Here is a 22,446-nt window from a genome sequence, read left to right on the forward strand (position 1 = left end):
CCCCCCGCCGGGGCTCCCCGGGCCGAGGCCGCACCGGGCGCCCCGAGGCCGAGCCGCGCCCGCGGCACCCCCACGGCCCCGGGTACCTCGGCGGCGGGGCAGGGCCCGGGCCGCGGCCCCCTCTCGGTGCCGGCCGTGCGCGGCCGCGGGCAGCGGCGGCCGGGCGGAGGCCGAGGGGGAGGCACCGGCCCGGCCCCGCCTCCCCGAGCGGCCCCAGCGCCCCCGGCGGCCGGAGGAACGCGGGGCACGGCCCGGCCACGGCCGCGGGGCTCCGGAGGAACCAGGCCCGGCCCCGGCCGCCTTTACAGCTTCGGTCGGTGCTGCGGGCGGCCCCAGGAGACACCCGAACACGAAGCAAAAAAAAAAACACCCGGTACCTCGGGCTGCTGCCTGCCCCTCAGCCGCCCCGCACAGCACTGACACCCGCCCCGACCCGCTTTTGGCACGATAAACGACAGGTTAAGGACGTAATCCAGTAGAATCCAGTGCATTTATTTCTTCCGATATCTGAACGGGTGTTTCAACTTTCGGTTTTAACACATACAAATTAACGGTTGCGAGTTTAATGACAATCAGCACTAGAAGCAAATTACTGCGTAAAACTCATAGAAAAATGGTTTCTGTTCCTGAAAAAGAAAACAAGCATTCCAAACAAAGGCCTCATGAAGGAAGCAAGCATACCCCTTAAAAAAGTGTTAGGAAGTAGTCGGTCAACTTTCAGCATAGGCAGCTGGACTACAAGTCCTTGTTCTTTCTACGAGCACCTAATTTAGCTAGAGACACAGAAATCATGTAGTCGAACTAGCTGGGGAACATACACTTTCATATTTAAGAGCACATTCATAGGCCAATCTGTTAAGAGTACACAGTTGCTATTCTACAGACTAGGTAAATGAATCTGAGTTTGGGCTGACTGTCCGTGAAGTGAGGACACCACCTAAGGACTAAAGGTACTGATACTAGACCACTGCTTTGCATACCTTGTGTAAGTAGTAGTTGTTTGAGTGCAGATCAAAATAAAACTAGAGTTGTGTGTTAACACTTAAACAAGGGCTAGACTAAGATAAACAGATGAAAGACTGTGCTGCTCCCAAAAGAGCAGCCTCCCTCCCCCATTATTTTCTCCTAGTCCTAATATTAATGGGCATCTTCTTATAAAGATGTGCTATGATCCACAGGAGAATGTGAACAGTGTAGCAAATTAGACTTGAGCTTCTGCAGCCTCACTTCTTTAAAAGAAGACTCAGCCTGAACATGCTTAAAGGAGACAGCTTAGGGCTGTTTCTGTAGGTCTGGTAAGAATACCAGGAAGTTCTAGCTTCTAGCTACAATGACTATGGCAAGAAATACTGCTTATTTGATCGAGTAGTTGGCTACCTAAGTATTCTGACGTTAGGCACTGACCAAACCTCTCCAAAGATAGTACTAAGAGTGCTGTGGTATCCACTTGCTTCAATTTGTATTCAGAACATACAAAGTCGACAACTTAAAGCTTTATTGTAGTTTGCAATAATATAAACAAGTACTGAAAGTTAGTCAATGTCCATTTCAGGAAGCTTCTTTTCCGTAGCTGTTTGGGCAGCTGCAGCGCTCTGTTCATCAGCAGTCTGGGACCCGCTGTTGCCATCTCCCTGGCCTTCTACTGGTCCGTTGGGTTCAGGTGGTTTCTGCTCCTCCTTCGGGAGTTCAACTTTGGGTTTTGGCTTTGTGACTATAGGATTACAAATACTTGCCAACTCCTGGAAAGGAAATTAAATATTTTTAGAAGTTGAAGTACAACTGTTAATATACAAAACATGTTTGCCACGTCTACTTTCGTCATCAGTTAGGTATCCAAAGTTGAAAGGTAATGTTCCCTTGTACCTGTCCAACAGCAATACCTAATCACTGTCCTTCTATTACAGATTTCCCAGTCTTCCTCTTAGCACAGAACTAGATCAAGAAACGGATTTGTTAAACTAGGGAATGGTGTATAAAGACTTACTTTAGTTTTAGCTTGTATGTCTTTAGCTTTTATAACTGGGTCCAAAGTAAGACTTCTCTTGTTTTGAAGATTAAGTTTGTTATTCATCCACTCCATAGCTTCATTTGCACTCTTCTCCACTTTTGCTACATCTGCTTCATCTAGATGGTCATACTGCTCATCCTGAAACAGATTAGTAGTAGCCGTGCAAATAAGTACTTTAAATACGCAAATTGAAGCTAAAAGTTCAAAGAAATTAGCATGCAAAGTTCTACAATGACTGAACTAGAAGGCAGTTCTGGTTAGCAGAGCAATTAACCTGGTCACCCACAGATCTAATCACACAGAAAATTGAAGTTCTGCTGCTGGTGTTTTCCCCTCCAAGAGGGATCAAGATCTGATTTAGACTGCCATTTTCAAGCCAACACCCACTTCTGAAAACATGGCAGACAGAACTCAGCAGCTAATCAGGAGGTTGGACCATCTTTTTGATTAGCCTTCGTAAAATTCAAAATAGGTTTGCATTATTTCCTTGTATTTGCCAGAAATTAAGCACGGAAATACCTTTGCTTTGAATGCATGAACAGTCTTCATGTACTGTTGAATCTGCTTCCCTAAGTCCTCAAACGCTTTTGGTCTTTCCTCTGATTCTTGAAATCTTGCTTGAATAGGCTGACCCAGAGTCTGAAACAAAGGAAAACAGGTATCAAGAAAGCATTCAGAATCACAACAATGCTGCAAGATTGCAAGGACACATCAACATTTCCAAACTCTTTACCACATACCTTCAATTCTGTTAATTTATCAATGTAAACTTGTTTGGGTTGGTCTTCACCATCTTCATAAAGCCAGTTTTCTGTATCTTCCAGCTTCAGCGTGAAACTATTTCGATCCTGAAGCAATCCATACAAACTAGTTAGGCAAGATAATTCTAGTAGACTGCAGACTATTAAATGATGCCTGGAATCTTTCTGGAACTGCTGTATTTTTTTTTTTTTTTTAGAAGAGGGAGAACTTGTAAAGAACTTTGAAACTGTTTATCTACTTCCACTGAAAAATAGAAATTCTTCAGTATAGCTTAGTGGTGGAAACCAGGCTTAACGAAGAGTTCAGCTCAGTATTGTCACAAAAGCCTGTTTTTCTAATCTTCTGCATATTTTTTTTTTTAGTCACTACTATGTTCTCAGACTTGGTCATAGAGTGAAACCTATCTTTAGCAAAGGTGCCATGAATAGCATTTGGTTTGTCCCAGTTTTAGCCGATATACATTATCGAGCACCACAGACACCTTGCCAGCAAAGCTGCTATTATGATCAATGGAGATACAGTCGAGGTTGGAGTGATTCACCTGATTACATGTAATCATCTACCTTAGAATGACGATCACAACAAGCTCATTTGGCATGCCAGGGAAAGCTAATTAATACCACAGGATTTTCATGCAACCTGTTCAGGTAGCACATTTGGTCAGACAAATCCCACCTACTGTACTCCTAGATTGGGCTGTTCTTCAATTTTTAATCCATTCCTAAATACTGACAAGAGCTGAAGTAGAATAGGCTGCCTCAGAGATTGTCCAAGTGTTCCTTGTTTGTTTCAGTCAGAACATACGCTCTGACAGCAGCCTCCTTCCCAAAAGAGATGCAGCAATTGAGCACTATATAACTGGGTACCACCCACTTGTCCACATTTACATTGTTTTCATAGCCAGAAAGGTTAAAGACTATTTCTTCAAATTTAGATTTTAAATATTAAAGATGCAGTCTAAAGCATACTATTTAATACAGTCAGAGGTTATTAAAATACAATTGGTCATTGCAGGAAAACATTAGATGATGATCAAGCTAGTAATACTTACATCTTCAGTAACAAATTTCTCATAAATACCGCAGAGTTTGTCTCTCATATCATACACATATTCTTCCACTGCATTCTTGGCATCATTCCTCTCCTTCTCTAGCTTATCCTGCATTATCATTTTACCCTGCGAACAAGTTGTCAAATTAGTTGGCTAAGAAGCTAATTATCTCACAAGGTGACTTCACAATACCTGTTAACAAAGGCTTAAGTATTTCAAAATCTTTAGTCAAACTGTGGATAACAGAGCTCTTCTAGACAGTACGTGAAGAAAAATTAATTTCAGTTTAATGTTGGTGGGACATCCAACACAGCAGAGCCTACCCCAGATGAAGAACCAGCCACCCTCATGGTAGCAGCTGCCAAACAGCTTTTAACTGTAGCTGATTTTGGACACAATCACTGATCATCATCACCATCTTTCCTGCAGAACACCTCTTCAGTAAGAGCTACAGCATTGAACACGAATAATACATTTTTGGCTCTATGGGGCACTGTTGTTGTTGTTCACCCCAAAGGTACTGTATGCACCTCTCCTTGACCACTACTGACATTTAACCATGCTTTATGAACAGCAAAATTCCCCACAGATTTACTAGTGACATTTTTAGCTTGGGCAAGTATGAGTTTACCTCATTCTCAATGAATAAGTTCAGCATATCTTTCCCTATCTGCCACACCAGCTGATTCTCAATGGGAAGGTCCACTGTAGTAGTCTTCACTTTAGCCTTCTTAGCTTGAGGTGGTTGATCTACTTTCTTGTCTTTTGAGTCAGCTTGAGAAGTCTGCATTGAAGGAATATATTCAAAGTAAAAAACAGTATCACCAGTTAGTTCAAGTTGAGTATTCATGACTGGCAATAGAAGTATTAACGAGGTAGTACATGTCAGCATTAGAAGGGCACACCAGCTATCAGTCTAACATTCCAGCTGCCAAAGGAGTCAGAATTAATGCAACTGCTGACCTCTTCTGAGCGCATTAGCTACATTCATGTCAGCGATGCCCCAGCCCTGCTTCAAGGGGCTCCCTTTTAGTATTTCAGGTACTGAAAATTATGATTTCTTCCATGAGCAAGAGTTCACCCATTTTACCAGTATGCCAGTACAAAGCCACCTGACAGGCCTGCAATAATCTATTTATGTATTTAAAACTCTATTCACAATAAAGACTACAAATATTTCAAATACAAGTTTAGCATCCAAAGCTATGACAAAGGTAGTGGATGATAGGTTCACACACTACACATTCTTCTGAATCTTACAGAAGAATCTTATAAGAAAGTAGTCTTCCAGATTTTTATTTTACCTCCATTTCTTCAGACTCTCCCTTATTTTCAGGTTGGGCCTGCTGTTGTTCTTCAGTCTTTTGTTGCTCCTCCTGGTCTACCTGCATCTTCTGAAATTCATAAAAAGATTCAGTTTAATCCAATGCATATGCAAATCACTGCTTCAGCTCTTAGGCTGATCACTTTACTTGCACCTAATGTTCTTTAGGTAAAAGAGTATGTTCATGTATACCTCAAAGTCACAGTTTCACAAGATCTGTCACAGGTGTGACAAATAAATTAGTACCTAATCACACCTGTATCTTAGCTGCTAGACACACCCTACTAAATCCTTTTACAAGTTCTAGAAACTTTCCAGAACCTGACTAATTGTGCTTCATCATATGTCCTCCAAGTAGCCAACAGCAGCGAAGTCCATTACCTCTTCCTCTTTTGCATGCTGATCTGTTTCCATAGGCTCTTCATTCTCATCAGATTTATGGACTTCCACTAAAGATGCACTTGAAACACTGAAGATACCATGGATATTTACTCTAACTTTAACTTTCACTTTTGAACTGGATCCATCTGTTTGAGGAGTGACCTTCTGAACCAAGAAGTGAGCTAAACAACCCCAGAAAGAAAAAAAACACTTGATTAACTTTGCATGAAGTGATTAAGTAAATTCTATTGCTGGCAACAGATTGCCAGCATGCACTCAAAAGATATCAAAGCCTACTCAAGCCAAGCAGTTTGACCTTTTCATCAGCAATACTAGGATACTGTTATTAGAAATTGTCTATGGTATGCTGTAAAAGCTGGAGTTACTTGTGTCAGAATAAGAGACCTCACAGTTCTGAGTATGCCCCTTTCAGGTTTGCTTCAGCATCAATATTCTCTGCATTTAGAACACTTATCCATAAACTTCATGTTACTCCACAGATTTTATTGCGGATTCATGACTTCGTAAACCTGTCCCTACAGCATTTGTAGTAGATCAGACTTTCCAGTCTAATTATGTAATTAAAAGGAAGTCTGGAAGATGTACAAGATTATTAATAAAGTTTAAAGCCACAGAATGGCCTTAACTACCTATAGCCGGATCTGGGTAAGGCAATTCCTTAGGAGAGCTGTAGTATGCCTCAAGAGTGAAAGGTTCCTTTCTGTAGAATGTGAGTACTTTAGAAAATGGAGCAGGATGGTTCTTGGGAAAGACCTCACAGTCACTGTAAAAGAGAACAATACTTGTTTAGCACATGAGGTGACGCTTCTGACAAAGTTAAACTGTTTCGAGATACTCTTTACACCTTAGGGAAAAGCTTAAAAAAAGTAACAAAAGATCTAATATTTTATATGAAAGCAAGCACAACAGCAATGTAGGAAGCGCTAAACTTTGCCATCCTTTTCTCCCCTACTGTCACTAACTTCAGTGAAAGTATCAAAGTTTGAGTTGTTAGATGGACATTGTTCTAAGTACTACATCCTCTAATTGTTATCAGTTAGTTTTAAGCTGTATGTAATCATGCAAGGAGACTGAACATTTATTTTTACCTTAACCCTTCTTCTGCTGGTGAATTCCATCGCAAAGAAATGGGATATGGTATCAAGTCTGTGATAGAAAATTCTCTCACTTTGAAAGCCGGGGATAAAATAGCACACTGAAAGAAGAAAGGAGTTATATTACAGAAATTCAGGCTTCAGGTGAATAGTAATTTAATTCAGCAAGTAGCTATTTAAGCTGCTTAACATGTAGGATTACTCTAAGTTAAGGGAGACTAATGCTGATTGATGGACTCAGGAACTGCATAGTAAACACTAGAAGTGTTTATGTACCCTTCCCTTTCAGGAAGCTGTCATGATCTGCTCACTCTAAAAACAAATACATGTTTTAATTCAGAACAATCATGCCATTGAGGTTTTTTTAGTGCCAGCGCAAGAAATCAGAAAATGTAAACCAAAGGATTTAGTGACAGTATCAGTTGTTGGATTGATTTTTTTTTTTTTAAACAAACCGTAACAAATCCCTTTTTAAACAGATTACATTCCAACAGCTGGTTTGTACCACTGATGGAACAGAGATAAGCACATATTAAGCATTTGAAGAGGAAAATAAGGTGATCAGAGCAAAATTAATGTGCATTCAGAAGATCATAGCGCTAGTAACTACAGAGAATTTACTACTGCTTAAGCCATTTGGTGATTCTGGTCTCAGCTCAGGACAGATTTCCATTAGCAAGAACCCAAGTTTTCATTTCCATCCATATCATTAAGCAATTGCCATATGACAAGTTTATCAGTAGCCCTGTAAAGAAGCTTTGTTTAACTTAGGCTCCCAAAGGAGCCTGGAAAGGAAAAAGAGTCCTCATATGACCATTATCACACTACCAGTTTCCAGCTACCGCTGGAGCAGAGTGCACGTTTCACTGCAAACTATACTGACCCACTGATTTTGCTTATACAAACAGCACAAAGGAGTCACTTAAAACTGCCACTCGTTTTCTCCAGCCACCTTGCTGGAGCTTATGTGAATCCATTCTATGATGCACATGAAGTAATCTTCATGTTACCTGTGGACTTCAGCTTAAGTATTTATGGATTTCAATAAAAATATTCACAGCTAAAGCACACAGCACTTTTTACCTGCAGCGCACAACCTCGTGCAACAGCCTCATCTGCATTCAAAGTTGTACTGACTTCTTTGCCAAAAAATTTACTGATCTTCTCTTTTACAGCGGGGATTCTTGTTGTACCACCAACTATTTCTACTGCATAAATATCCTCCTTCTTTAACTCTAGAAAGGAGTCAGACATTAGTTTATTGATTAAACTGTTCTGTTTTAAGTGAATACACTGACATTGTAAACTAAGTTATACTAGACCAACCGTTATTATAAGCTTGTTCTAAATTGCTAAGCAGTCAGAATTTCAGGTCTTAGATTCTATGAAAAGGTTCTAGAATGCTTAAAACTAAGCCAGAAAAGGTTAGCGCTGCTAATCAGTCTGCCCAAGTTCTGTCAGCAGCCAGAAGCAGCTTGTATTAAGGACGTCTCCTTTCTGCATGCAGAATACAGAACGCAGATACACTTACTGGCTTGTTCCAGCACGCTGCGAAGGGGCGCTTCTACTCTTGCAAGGAGTCCATCACACATCTCTAAAAATTTGCTCCTGTTGGAAGACACCAAAAATAAAACTATAGCATACCATAAGCAAGTTAAAGCTGCAAATACAACAGGATGCTAAAACTGAAAGAATACCATTTTAAAATGCTGCAGTGTGTACTTTCCTCAATCCCAGTTTTACACTCAGTTATCCCAGATAAACTGCTCTAGTAATCTAGGCATACTTGTAACCTTTACAGCCCTTCCTCTGAATTCAAGGCCACTGAGCTGTCTTTAGAGATCATCATTTTGAGCAGAACCCCTGCACAAGCTCCTCTTACATTTCCCTCCTCCCACCAATCCTAAACACCAGTACTTTATACTAAGTTTCCTTCCTGAAGGAAGCAACTTGAATGAAGTACACTCTACAGTTTACCTTTGTAAGAGTATCTGCATTACCTGTTCATTGTTCCAGACACATCTATGTCATTCATGAAGCATTCAATGTTCATTGGGAGATCAGAGGCATTAGCGCTCATCAGTTTTTTCAGTTTTTCACATTCTTGGTATAGCCTCAATAGTGCACGGATCTTTGACTTGATGTCTAGTTTATATTTCTTTCCAAATTCTTCACAGAAGTATTCGACTAACATTTCATCGAATTTCCTGCCTCCGAGTGTTGTGTCAAATGCTGTAGCAAGAACCTTAAGAAAATCGAACTCTTCAGTAATAGTGCAATTAATCATGACTTCAGTGAAACTGATTAGCAGTTAATGTCAAAGCACTGTTTCTAACATAGCTTTGAATCAAAGCAAGCATACCACAGCATTACTACAGATGAAACATACTGGCGCAGGCACAACAAAAGGATCCATTACTGTTCATCTATATTCTGCCCTTGCCAGTAAGGAATCTTTTGATGAGCCTTGTTTGAAGGCTAACCCCTTTCCAAATAACATCACAAAATGTAAGAGATGACTATGGGACATAGCTTAATTCTTGCTACCAGTAAAACTATTTTTATTTCAGGGCAACCTAAGTAGCAGGTGCCTCACTAACATCTGATGTCTAATATGAATTACAGCTGCAGTAGTAGTTGTACACATCCTAAGAGAGGTTTTTAAAAAGCCTACCAAATCTAACCAGAGGTTTACCTACGACTTTTGTAGCTGGTACTAGATACGTTCAAAACGCTATCAGAGAAAACTGTCATTAACAGACAAGTGCTAGCAGCTCTAAGTATTCGACCTCTTTGTGAATGATAGTTTTCTCAAATGACAGCAAACACATGCTCCAAAAGAAAGATATCCATTACCCCAAATGCTAAAAAGCAGCCTTGGGCATACGATCTTTCTGCACTAAAGCAGCAGCTTTTCAAAAGAAGTTTAAGAACATCTGGAAAGGTTTAGCAACACAATCTGTTCAGTAACCTGTACTGTGAACAGGCCACAGTTTCCAGGCTCTGCTTAGCTACTGTCAGTTTGAATCACATCCCAGTTTATTATTCGATGCCTCACAAGGGTGAAACATGCTTAAATCAAGCTAAAAAATAAAACAAGAAACTAAGTAATTAACTTATATACACATGCTCATTTTTGATGAGGGAATTACCTAGAGAACACCTGTAGTCCTCAGCTGATTCTACTCTAACCTTGTGAGCTTGATATTTCCCAGACTAGGTTCAATTTCTACATTATTTTTAACTGCTTTGCTATCCAGCACTGTTTATATTCAAAAGCATCTCTTCAACACTTCTATGACTTCAGAAAAGCAGAAACAAGTTTGAGAAATACAAACTAGGTTAACTTTCTCCATAAGAGGAAACAACTACAAAGTGTATGTTTTTGTAACTTTTGCCTTCTTGTTTCACTTCCTTGTACTTTCACTTCGGGTTTCTCTAGCGGAGGGAAAACTACTGGATCTGCAGAAATCTTGATTGTAAAAAAGCTAAGAAATGCTAGCATTTGTTGCAAAACAGTAGTGTCTTGGCAACTTACACTGAAGTACACTAACTTGCTTAGCTTCCATTTTTTTCTTCATCATTAAGAAAAAACGCTCTTACATGAGCACCATAGTAAGTGTTCAAAACAAAGTTTGCACCTGCACCATTCTAGGAATTTGTTTTCACACTAGATCTTATGACTGGAGTATTTTTTTTGAAAGCAGCACCCAAACATCTGTAAAAATTGAACCCAAGCTGTTCATTCTTTGCCAAAGGTACACTGAATAATGTATGTTTGCTTCTTCTACGTATCATTCAAAAAGCTCTCTCATTCCCTGCCCTACTTTCAACTCCAAAGTGCAATTTTAAAACTATAAATTGAGCTGCCTGGACATGGTTAGGTAAAGACAGGCAAGCTTGCCTGTAACAGTTCATGTATGTACTGATGAATACTTCTATCGGTACTTAAAACAGATGCATAACAGATTGTTTACTTTCAGTTTTCCTTTGTTGAATGCGCAAACAGAAACTTGATATGCAGAATGCCCCATATCCACAAACACAACGTTCCGTGGCTTCTCTTCTAGGGCAGGCAGGTCTTGCTTATAGATTCCATATGCAAGGGCAACTACACAGAAACAAGAGTCAGTACAGTTAGGGCATTCAGGTTTGTAATTCCTTTAAGTAGTAACTGGTACAGCAGTAAACAGCATTAACATTTTATTTTTCAAGCTACAGAATCTTCTTGTTAAACAGAATCCCAATGTAAAAATAACACGGAAGAACACTAAGTAGCATTAGCCCCTCCTAGAAGAGATATTGCTCCATTAAACAGGTATTCCAGAAACATCTTTATGCCTCTGAAGTAATGAAAAATGGGCTTTGGAAACTTAACGGTCAGCAGCTATTCCAGAGGACATGGATCAGTGACAAATCAGCAACCATTTTATCTAATAAAACTAGTGGAAAGGGAGAGAAAGTAAAACATTACCTGCAGTTGTTTCATTGATTATTCTCAGACAGTTGAGACCAGCAATCTGTGTAGCATCCATCACAGACCTCCTTTCTGCATCTGTGTAGAAACATGGAACCTGCAAGAAGATCAGACATTCATTATTAACATTTAAAAGAGCCATCCACAGCAAACAGTCACACAAGCGTGTAGAGACAGCATAGAGCACAGCAGTTCTCCTTCACACCCCACCCCAAAGTTATCCTTCCAATTTGTTCCAATGTTCATTTCAGCTGCAACAGACAAAAAAAGTGATGTAAAGACAAGAGTTGCGAACCTTCCTTCACTCCCTCTCACAAACCACTCATTTTAGGAGCACAGAACAAGAAACAGGTATCAAATATTTATTTTGATAAACAGCAGAAATTTAAGGCACTTTGTCGTTAGCAAAGTAAGTCCAGCTTTGGGGAAGACATGAACAAGACTCAGTCTGAATCAGAAGAGAAAGTCCTGAATAATCAGGTTTAATTGGCAATTTAGTGCTATTACCAAAGACCTTTTCAGTTTATGACACTAACAACGTACAACAGCCTTAGTTATCACATACTTACAGAAACAACACAGTCAACTACAGGCTTCTTAAGCGCATTCTCAGCTGTCTCTTTTAATTTGGTAAGAAGCATTCCAGTCACCTGTTCAATAGTAAAGTTTCTTTCTTCTTCCATATACATGACCTTCAAATAGAAATCATATGTACATTACACAGTCTTTACTGAAAGCAAGCTTCAAAACTAGTGCAGGCCTATCTTATTTACAGCAAGTAAAGAATACACAATACTAGAATATGAATTTTAGAATTCATATATACAATGCTACTTTGGACACAGTTTTGAGTCTTGATTGCTCAGTGTCTAGGATCCCTCCCTCCCTGCTGCTCTGAATTAAGTTGACCAGCTATTGCTAAAATCCAAATCAGAAGTTCAGGCACTGTTCGAAAGGAAATTTCTACCACTTCACCTGACATGTAAAACTCACCTCTTACATCCTTCCAATATTTGAGCAGCAGCTAAGTATGTTGGTCAAATAGCTGCCTTCCAAATCCGCCACAGAAAGAAAAGCACTGCTCAAGTGGTTTGTGTTGAACTGGCTTTGCAAGGAAAAACAATTGTCTAACTGCAAAATCAGTCTCACACTTGGAGAGACCACCTGCATTATTCGCCTTTTATTTAAGATTTGATTTTTATAGTCACAAAAGAACAGAAGTCACAGCAGGTAGATTCAAAACCAAGAGATAAACGGAAGCATCACTTTCCTCCCCTTGTTCTTTAAAATACTCCAGACTTACCTTGATGCCAGTTGAACCTGTTGGCAGCTGGACAAGTTCATAGGCAAGGCTCGTTTTTTCAGCTTGAACAAAGGGATCTGAGAATGCACGACCATGAAATCTTTTAAAACTTTGTACTGTATTCTTTGCATTTGAAATAACCTAGAGGAAAAGAAATCTTTAATACAACTTGTCAGGGGAACATCTGAATTTCAAACAGAAGACTACACAGCTACACAGAGTTTGGTTCTCAGGCTTCTCTTGCTGAAGATTTGTCATTTGTATCTGAATAGTATCAGGGCAGATGCTAGAAGGCAGCTTCCCTCTGATCTCTCAGGTAACCTACAAGAATCAAAGATTTAAAGTAAAATGTATGCCTGAAAACTGAGCCAAGAGTCTATCAAAACCACAAAGCAGTTAGCGTTCCATTCTCATAGCGTACACGTAGGATACAAGAAAGTGTCTTGCCCCATTTACCTGTTTCCTACCACCCTACCTTTCTACTGTATTGCAGCCAGTAAGTTATCAAGTGTAACAAGCATAGTGATGCAGATTCCACATCAGGTCCATCACATGCATGTGACAGTCAACAGGTGGGTGTTCTTACAGAACTGCTCAAGGACCTTGTCATGAAGCTTTAAAAAGTCAGGAGGGCCCCAAGATGATACTGTCAACTCGATTTAACTGACAAAAGGTAAATTCTTTTAACAGCAAAGATCAGTACAAATGTAGAAACAAAAAAAATCATTGATGTTTCACACAGTACAAGTATCCTAGTTTAATTCTTTTTATATTACAAAAAGATAGAGAAGAAAGTCACAATAATGTTCACGCAGACAAGCACTGCACCATGTTTACCTGTGATTCAGTTCCAGTGAAATGGATTTCCTAAGTAACCTGGGTTTTATTGGTTTGACTTCCTGTAAATTTAGTTTCTGCACAAGCCTCATTATCTACCAGATTCTCTGTATCAATGTATTTCTTTAAGCTAAGCAAACACTCGGTTCCAGAAGAACATCTACACTGAATTCTAGCGCAGTTCTTCTGCTCTTGAATGACACGATTGTGTCCTGTCATTTTTGTATTCTAGATACTGAATCTTCACACAGCTCTAGGTATTTTAGGCTAAGAAAAAAAAAATTCAAGCATTTGAATAGTCACTTCCTGGAGAGCACTTCAAAACGTTTTACTGGTGTTTCACAGCAACACAAGATACGATACAGGACCCAAATGTCATGAGCAAGACAAGTCAGCTAAACTTCTTGGTCCTTACAGCATATTTACCTGCCTACACCAACAGAAACTTGTAAGTATGAGTAAGAAAGTCTAAGAGACATTTAGGCTGTAACTCAACCACGAAGAGTCAAGGAGCTATATGTGATACTCAGGTTTGTCCCCTTTCTACTAAAGGTATGCACTTAGGAGTTGTACAGAATATAGCCACATAATTAAAAACTACCCTAATGCAGAGAGACAAGCTAAGGTAGGATGAAACACTATTGCTTGGCTTCAGAACTTATACCTGTAACAAAGTGTTTCAGATTTGACTCAAAAAATGTTTTTCCCCCCCCATGTCATTACATACAGCCCTTACATTCCTACCCAAGATGACAGAGCAGCATTACAAACTCAACAACTGAATTAAGTTCAGCTGTTTGTTACAGTTTGACACTAGGAAGCCAGTTCAGAGCCATTTTTAAGCTTCACATATGAAAAAAACTGTGACAGCCCGATTTCTGACTCCTGAAGTTGCTTTCACCCCAGCTGTACACTCACCTGGCTTTTAGCTGCAGCGCCAATCGAGCGATTCTTGGGTCCAAAGGCTATGCATGATCTAGAACGAGAAGATTGGTAGTGATTGGTACCTCTGCACTGAACATCAGCAGTCAACGCTTTTTGGTAAGAGCGTTGATAATTAACATTTGGTCCATTAAGAAAGTTGGTCACTTTGCATGCAGAGAATCTATTTCTGTGACCTCTGGAAAGAAGCAGGCACTCAGTTTCCAACTTAGAAACTGTGCTGCTCCTCACTGAAGAGCTGCACTAGAACTTGTTCACGCTACTTCAAGTTTTATAGCTAAGTAATAAAGGGGTAGACACTGAACTTAATAATTATCCTTGCGTATAAGCCAGTCAAAGATAAATTGTTGGCTAATAATACAGGAAACATTCAGCTGATCAGAAGAAATAAGAGGCAAGTCAAATATTAAGAAATTATTCCTACATATCTGTACAAAATGCTAATTAAGCTTTTCAGGTTTAAAGAAAAAATGCAGATAAAGACTGGTGCGCATGGCTTTCGTCTGCACTCACTGAAATAAAAATGCAGATTACCAAGGAAAAACGATACTTTACCCCAAGCTCTGCTTAGCTCTTGCAGAGCTAAGAAAACAGAAGAAAACCTCCTTTTGGAGAAATTCCTAGTTCTACTAAGCTGCTAAATATGTAAGTCAAGAAAACTGTATAAACCCTAAACTAAATCCAACCCTTTCTACCTTGACCTCTAATCCAAGTTTCTCATACCACTGAAGAGAAGTTACAGAGGAAAAGCTGCCATTAGGCATATCGTTGCTATTAATGAAGCATTCACAGCCCACAGTGATCTGTATGCAGCAAATCGAGACAGCTTTACAGCAGGATGATGCCATCGGGCTGCCCCAAGAAACAGATTTCAACTTCTCCCAAGGTTTAGAATTGGCCCTCTGAACGGAAACAGTCAGAAACAGAACGGAGGGAAGAAGATAATTACCTTGGTTTTTCATTTTGAAAATATATGCGCCCAATTTATTAATACCTTAACAGATGAAACAAGGCCCATCCCCTTAAGCAAATATTACAACCGAATTAATGTTCAGGGAATAAACCTTCTAAAGCAATTATTCATGGGATTAGTTAATGAAGAGCGAGGTTCACTGGCACTAGGCAAACCCCAAGGCCCACGCTGGAAGGGACGGGAGCTGCAGTGCTGCAGCTAGAAACCTGAGCAGGAAGCTAGTTATTAATTTAGCTGGCTCTCCAGAAAGAAATTCAGACATGAACATGAATCTGTGCCTTTCTCCTGAAGAAAAGGACATCCAGCTACTAAATGCAGAAGCCATCGGCAGCATTCGGCACGCCGCAGCTCCTTTCAGTAGGGCAGAGCTCTCCAGCCCTGTCAGACTGGTACCTCGAGGTGGAGGTTGGTCTCGAGAAAAGGGTTACGGCACCACGACCAAATAGGCAGGCTTCTGTATGACAGCTGGAATAACTTAAATTCATCCACATTAGCCACACTTGCACCTGCTCGGCACGGAGGCAGCCGCGCCCCTGGACAGCCCCACCGCACCGGGGCTGCGCAGCAGAACCGTAACTGAAGGGGGGGGAGCAGCCTGCCATCCTCATCCCCCAAATCGCTTCAGAGGAGCCAGGGTAACCCACTAAATACAAATTACACTATTAATTACACAACTTACTGGAAGTTGAGTAACTCACCATAGCATTTTAAATAGAAACATAATCACAGTGAAGGTCAGCTGAGGTCTAATGCAGCAACTGGGGGAGGGCGCTGAACTCCCCAACGCACCTAGCAGCTACCTGCAGGCACTGCCTTACGTTCACTCCTGCCTGCCCCCGCCGCCGTCCCTTCTTGGCGGACTTCCACAGCCCCCAGCGGCACGTTGCCTCCACACCGGAGCGCGGCACTGGCTTCCTAAGGTCGCTCACAGCTACTTGGTGTAACTCAAGCACCCTCTTCCTCGTGGGTAAGGAAACTGCCTTAATCCTCCTCCCGTCTCTAGCTTTATCTCCACCACTTCTCCATTTCAATAATACCACGTTCAAGGACAGCTGTTCTGCACCACTTTTGGGTGCACAACTCCAAACCCACAGGGTTCTGGGACAAGCAAAGCAGAGCTGAGAGCAGGTTCAGCCAGAGCATCAGCTGGGCCACTGAGCTGCAAGGAGGGCGTTCAGCAGGATTCACTGTCGTACTGCGTGCGATCACAGCACATCACACTCGCTGATCCTCCCCAAAACTTGGCTCTCACCGCAGGGATCACCGCCTAACCCTCACCAGGAATCGGTGCTCAGGGAACACGTGCAGCACCTCACACGGCCCCTGCAGAGCTCACTCCAAAGGAACGCTCAGCACTGATTTTCTGAACCAGGCTCCCTGCTCCCAGGACATTTTGGTCACTACGACCACCTCTCGGTACAGGTGTGCATGCTCACCGCATCATTTTCTGCATGCCCTCAGTGTGGCGTACAAAGGATTTCAGAACAGCGCTTGAGAGCGAAGCGCTGCTGAGAACATTTTCAATGTAACTTTTGGGTAGACCTGGGTGGTGCCAGGAGCTGGACTCGATGATCCTTGCGGGCCCCCTCCAACTCAGGATATTCTGTGATTCTATGAACATGATAGAAAAGCTAACGTGCAATAGGAAAAGCTATCTCAATTATTGCCTGAAACGTGTGCTGTGTCAGGTAACTTTGTGTATCACCCCCTCTCCTTGAGGGGGACCCGTGCAGGTGTCTCAGGCACACCCAGGCAGCACCCCAGCTCCCCGAGGACCAGCTACCCGCAGCTACTGGAAACTGCTCCGAAACGCCTTGCGTTAAACATCGCCCCGGTGTACCCGCGTTTACTGTTCGTACCGCTGGGATACGTGAGAGACCGGCCCTCAACCAGCACAGCCGACGGATCAAAGGGGCTTCGCTCCGCTCCCGTATTTCTCGGGGGCAGTAAGGGCCGACGGGGGAGGTCGCTGCCCGCTCCCGGCCCTCACAGCGCCCCACGGCCGGGGAAGCAGGGCAGCCCGGCGGCCCCCCGGCAGCTCCACGCCCGGAACAAAGCCGCTCCCGCAGCCCCGGGCCCCGCACCCCGGCACGGCCGCGGCCCCCGCTCCCCTCCCGCGGGCGGGCCGGGCACGGCGGCCCCGAGCTCCGCCGCCCGCCCCCACAGGCCCGGCCGCGGCCCCACGCAGGCCGCCCCCGGATCCCCCCCCCCCCCCCCGCCGCCGGCCGGGCCTCGCCTCACGGGGCTGCCCCCCCCCTCCCTCGCCGCGCCGGGCCCAGGCCAGGCCGCGCGGCCGACTCACGGCGTGCTGCGGTCGCTGTACTCGTTGGCCACGGTCTCGATGCCGCCGGCGCGGGCCACGGCCACGTAGCAGCTCTGGAAGCCCAGGTCGATGCCCACCACCGACATGGCGCCGCGCGGCCCGGCCCGGCCCAGCGGAGCGCAGCGCTGAGGTGAGGCGAGGCGCGGTGCGGCCCCTTTAAATGCGCGGCGGCGGCGCGGCCCGGAGGGGGGCGGGGCTTGGCGGGGGTGGGCGGGGCCGGCACTTCTGGAAGGATCCCGCCGGGCCGCGCCGCGCCGCGCGGGAGAGCAACGGACGGGTGCGGGGTTGGGAGGGGGGGGGAGTGGGGGGGGGGGGGGGGGGGCAGCTCTCGCGAGACCGCCGAGCCCAGCCAATCCCGGCCGCGGAAGCGCAGCGGGGAGGGGAGGGAGCGCGGCGGCTCCGCCCCTCGGCGGGACGCACGGGGGCTGCCCTCCCCTACGTGAGCGCGCCTGGCCCCGCCCACCCCGCGCCAGACCACGCCCACCCCCGCGTGGCCACGCCCACCTCCTGCCTGGCCACGCCCCCTCCTGCCTGGCCACTGGCCACCCCCCCCGCGTGAGGCGGCCGCGGCCGGCCGCGAGGCGCGGCGGGGCCGTGAGGGGCGCCCCGCGGCTCCCGGCAGGCCCGGGCGGTGCCGGCGGCCTGGGGAGCGCCGTGTGCCCCCGGGGGGGGCTTCACGCGGCGGGGCTGGGGCGTCCCACGGGGCTGGCTGCGTCTCTGAGTCCCGGGGAGATAGCACAAAAGCGGGGCTGTGCCCAGCAGTCAGTCAGTTTGCACCTGTGCTACCAGTGAAATCTAACACGCGGTTCCTCTGTATCCAGCGGGCCTTACAGGGCAGCGAGTCGCTGATAACATTAGAACGGTACTGTTAGCGCATCCTCGGAGCCTGGGCCGCTGCCCCTGTGTCACGGACTCACAGCTACGTCGGCTGTCCCGGGCAGCGCGCGGCCAGCAGGCGCCTTGCGAGCACGCAGGAATAAAAACCCTTCGTGGGGACAGGATCGCGGAGCTCCGGCGCGTTCCCCCGTGGTGCTGGGAGAGCCCTGGGGCGGGCCGCAGCCCGCAGGCACCGCAGGGCCGTGCCTGACGTCACGGGGAATTGGGGAGAAAAAGATGCGGGTAAGCGATTGACCAGAAAGGGGGCCCGCTCTCCGTGAGGGCTTGTCACTCGGGGGAAAAAAAAGCAAAGAGGCTGTTGTCTCGCGTGGCGCAGGTCTGTCACCTGGCGAGGCCGCATCGACGCGGGAAAGCTCCAGCTGCTGCCCCGGGGGGACGAGGGGAGCTGAAGGAGAGCTCTGCCAGGGGGAAAACAAAGCGCCAAGGAGCGGCCGGTTCGTCCCGACACGAACGCGACTCGGACACTTGACTTACATCCATGGATGTCGTGAAACGTAATGTTCGGGAATGTTTTTAATTCTGAGATAAAACGTGCTGAAAGTACGGAAGCGCGGGGTGCTATAAACAGGACGCTTCCAAATTCCCGGCCCTAAATTTACACCGCTGCGCCTGGTTTTAATGATACAGAAGACACATGGCAGAGAAATTCAATATTTAAACCAGGAAGGACTCTTGCCCCAAAGACTGTTGAGTAGCCTCAGCTCCGAGTGCTTGCAATTCCTCGCGGCGCGCTCAGTGACACTGCTTTGGCAGCTGTAGGTGGGCTGGGAATTGCATCATGGTGCTAATGACAGAATAATAATGAAGTGTTTAACCTCGGACGTCCTTGAGAGTATGGGAAGGTGCCAACAAAACGACACCAGCCTGCGCAGAGAGCATCGCACAGCACATGCTCGAGGCACAATTAAAAGCCGGAATATCATCGAGTTTCCTCTTTTTTTTTTTTTTTCACTTTCATTTTCAAAACGAGAGAAGCTGCCAGCGAAGGGAGCAGTGACAGACGGGCGTCACAGGGCGGCCTGCAGCGAAGGACGGCTCCCCGCTGTCCTCGCCTGTGGCTGCCTGGCCCCTGCTAGGGCGCTGTGCTGGGACGCAGCCGGGCAGTCGGAGCAGCAGATGCTGCCCCTGGGGATGGAAGAGGGAGAGGGGCCCGCGGGCCCAAACAGGCCCTTCGGACCGGCACGTACAGGCAGCTGGGGGAAAACGCCTAAATCAGCTCAGAATCTGAGCTGTTGTTACACCGGGATGTGAAAGGGAACAGATTCTGTGGTCCTCCCCACTCTCTTTTAATTTCTCAGTGTTTTTGCTATAAAAAATCAGACTTCTACTGTACAAAACATGAAAAGACTGTAATAAATCCTGCTGCCCCTGGAGATGGAAGAGGGGGAGAGGGGCCCACAGGCCCAAACAGGCTGTTCTGATCAGCACAAACAGCCAGCTGGGGGAAAGTGCCTAAATCAGCTCAGAATCTGGGCTGTTGTCATGTTGGGTCTGATTCTATGGTCTTCCCCACTCTTTTTTTTTCTCAACATTTTTCATATAAAAAAAAAAGATGAGACTTCTACTGTACAACACATGAAAAGACTAATAAATCCTGCTAAGAAATAAGCAGGATTTGATAATGGCTGAAACACGTAACGTACACTGAACTCTCCCAACACGTCCTCTTTAATAAGTCTCTATCATTTCTTACCTGATGATGGCTGTTTTGCAGTAGAGAGAGCAACTGTAAAATGGAAGAGCAAAGTACCGGTTGGAATAAGTCAGTTTACTGGATTTTACCTACTGCCTCAAAAGGTAAGTCTTAATTTCTTTACTGCTTCTGTTCCTATGTAAACCAAACTGGGAAACGAAGCCTGCCTATGGCACTGTGGGGGGCAAAATGCACGGGGAAGGATGGAGGGGAACTGAAACATGAGAGCAAAAGAAGGGAGAAATGAAGAGTGGGAGGAAAAAAAATGTCTGGAATAGCGGGCAGCCTGATTTGAAAGCACATTCTTCGACTGCATTTCCATCCATTCCCCAGTACGACAGTAAGGGACTAAAGAAAGAATAAACACAAGTTCCGTTACCTTTTATATCCCCTGTGGTATGAGCCTGATGCCCTGTACCTTCAGTATCGTGGTGTTCAGTCGGAGGGAAGTGAGCTGACTTCTGATGTTTCGGCAGCATGCCTGAAGCATGCAGGTTTGCCTCGGTTACCTTTGGGGATGGGATGTGTTACGTCCGAAACGTGGACGGTGTCCCACGGCCGTGCCGTCTGCTTGGGTGGGCACTGAGGTCGTTACAGTGTTTAAACCTTTCGGGGTTAAACTGTCCGTCAGCTTCTGAAAATGGGTTACTACTGGAAGAGAATTCCCAAGAGCTTGTGGATTTTAAGTTCAGTGGTTTTCTGCTTTCAATTAATAGAGGTATCTGTTATATTTTAAAAACTCTGTCATGAGATCTAATTATTCAAGGCGACCCGGAGCGTGAAAATCAAGAGTAAATAAATCTGACACGGTGGAAATTATGGGGGAAAATCTGCACATTTATCATTCCTTTCACTTGTTTTCTAGCGCATTTTGCTAGAAATGTCCCAGTACATTAAGAAATATCAAGGCAAAACTCAGCTATGAAGTAGCGCAGCACTGAACCACATGAATTTACATTAATTTCTAACATAAGAGCAGACATTGTCTTCTTCTGAGTAACTTGCCTTTTTCTTATGCATTTAAATACGTAATCTGCGAACCCCTATCAGACCTAAATATTCCTGCCTGAACATATTGTTGTTATTTTGAATGTATCGTGTATGTTGCTACCAAGCTGCTTACGTTACTGCTGTGTATATGAACACACGAGACAGAGAATGTATTGAAAGCGTAAGGATTATATGTGGCCTAAAACTCATGGGTGTTTTGTGAAGAAGGAATAATTTTCTGTTCTGTTGCCACCATTTCACTGCTTTGAGTTGCAAACAGGTCCTCTGTATAATGACAGACACTGCGAATATCTATTCCTCAAAAGCCAAGGGTATAAAGAAAAGGAGAAAAGGATAACGCATCTAGGTTAATTGACAGCCCCAAGACTTTTCTGAAACTTATTTCTCTTGGGAACTGCACAAATAAACCTCGGCCTGGCGGATTAAATTCCCTCTCTTCTCCTATTATCCATATGCTAAGCACAAGTGCCTACAAACCACAGATCTGCCATTCTAGTACAGGAGCGTAAGGCCAGTGTTTTCAGGCTTTGTTTACAGAGGCATGTCTTGTAATTCATTAGCACAGGCTAAACGTGAAAACGAATATGAGCTTAAAATAAGCCCTAGCTGGTGCCTGTCACAGGCTATTCTTTGGTCTGCTGTAAATAGCCCTTGCATGTCATCTAATGTATGGTTCATAGTGCTATTCTGGGATATTCAAACACAAATGGGCTTTGCGATCTCCTGGAGTGAGGGGAGCTGGGGTATCGTGTTCCCCGAACTCTAATAAGAATCATGCCACATATAACGCAGTTCTCAGAAAATCCTAGCTTGCCGTCCTGTGAAAAGTTATTCTGGGGCCATTTCCCCTGGTGCAGTTAATCTCAAGAATTTGCAGTGAAACGGATGTTGAAAAGACAATTTTCCCCCTTATTCTGGTTTCCATACTTTCCCCTCAAGCTTGAAATACGATTAGATTTCATGGTTTACCAATTAAGCTATTGCAGGTACTGAAGTGTGAGAGCTAGGTAGCGGCCCACCAAACTAAATCTTGAAGAATCCGCTGAAAATTTGGCCTGGCCCTTCTGCTGCGGGCTGGGAGCGAGGCACCGCGGGCAGCGCGTCCCTTTCGTCTGCCACCGAGGCTCCTTCGTATGCTGTGGCTGCATTCCCGGGGAAGAAAAACATCTGAATTTTTTGGTATATCAATTTAATACATTCCAGCGATATATTTAATGATGTCAGCTTCCACAATCTGCACAAACTACGTCCCTGCTACGTCGACATGCTTCACGCGCCGTCGGGAGCCATTTCTGATCTGTTGACACACAAAGATACTTCGCGTTCGCTGAAATGTGAGCCGAGGAGCT

General features: G+C 44.7%; 1 protein-coding gene across 1 annotated transcript; it reads right to left on the reverse strand.

The window, feature by feature from the left end:
• Positions 1-471: 471 nt before the first annotated feature.
• HSPA4 (heat shock protein family A (Hsp70) member 4) lies at positions 472-17,720 on the reverse strand. The gene is made up of 19 exons (XM_067005457.1): positions 17,476-17,720; positions 14,177-14,234; positions 12,422-12,562; positions 11,688-11,810; positions 11,116-11,215; positions 10,619-10,752; positions 8,642-8,886; positions 8,173-8,249; positions 7,725-7,876; positions 6,636-6,742; positions 6,177-6,310; positions 5,527-5,708; positions 5,126-5,215; positions 4,453-4,605; positions 3,822-3,947; positions 2,749-2,856; positions 2,528-2,647; positions 1,985-2,146; positions 472-1,739 (listed from the first exon to the last, which is right to left on the reverse strand). The coding sequence occupies exons 1-19, from the start codon at positions 17,580-17,582 to the stop codon at positions 1,533-1,535; spliced, it is 2,526 nt and encodes an 841-aa protein (XP_066861558.1). The 5' UTR covers positions 17,583-17,720; the 3' UTR covers positions 472-1,532.
• Positions 17,721-22,446: the final 4,726 nt, after the last annotated feature.

Source organism: Anser cygnoides, chromosome 14 (assembly GCF_040182565.1).
Source record: "Anser cygnoides isolate HZ-2024a breed goose chromosome 14, Taihu_goose_T2T_genome, whole genome shotgun sequence".
NCBI lineage: Eukaryota > Metazoa > Chordata > Aves > Anseriformes > Anatidae > Anser > Anser cygnoides.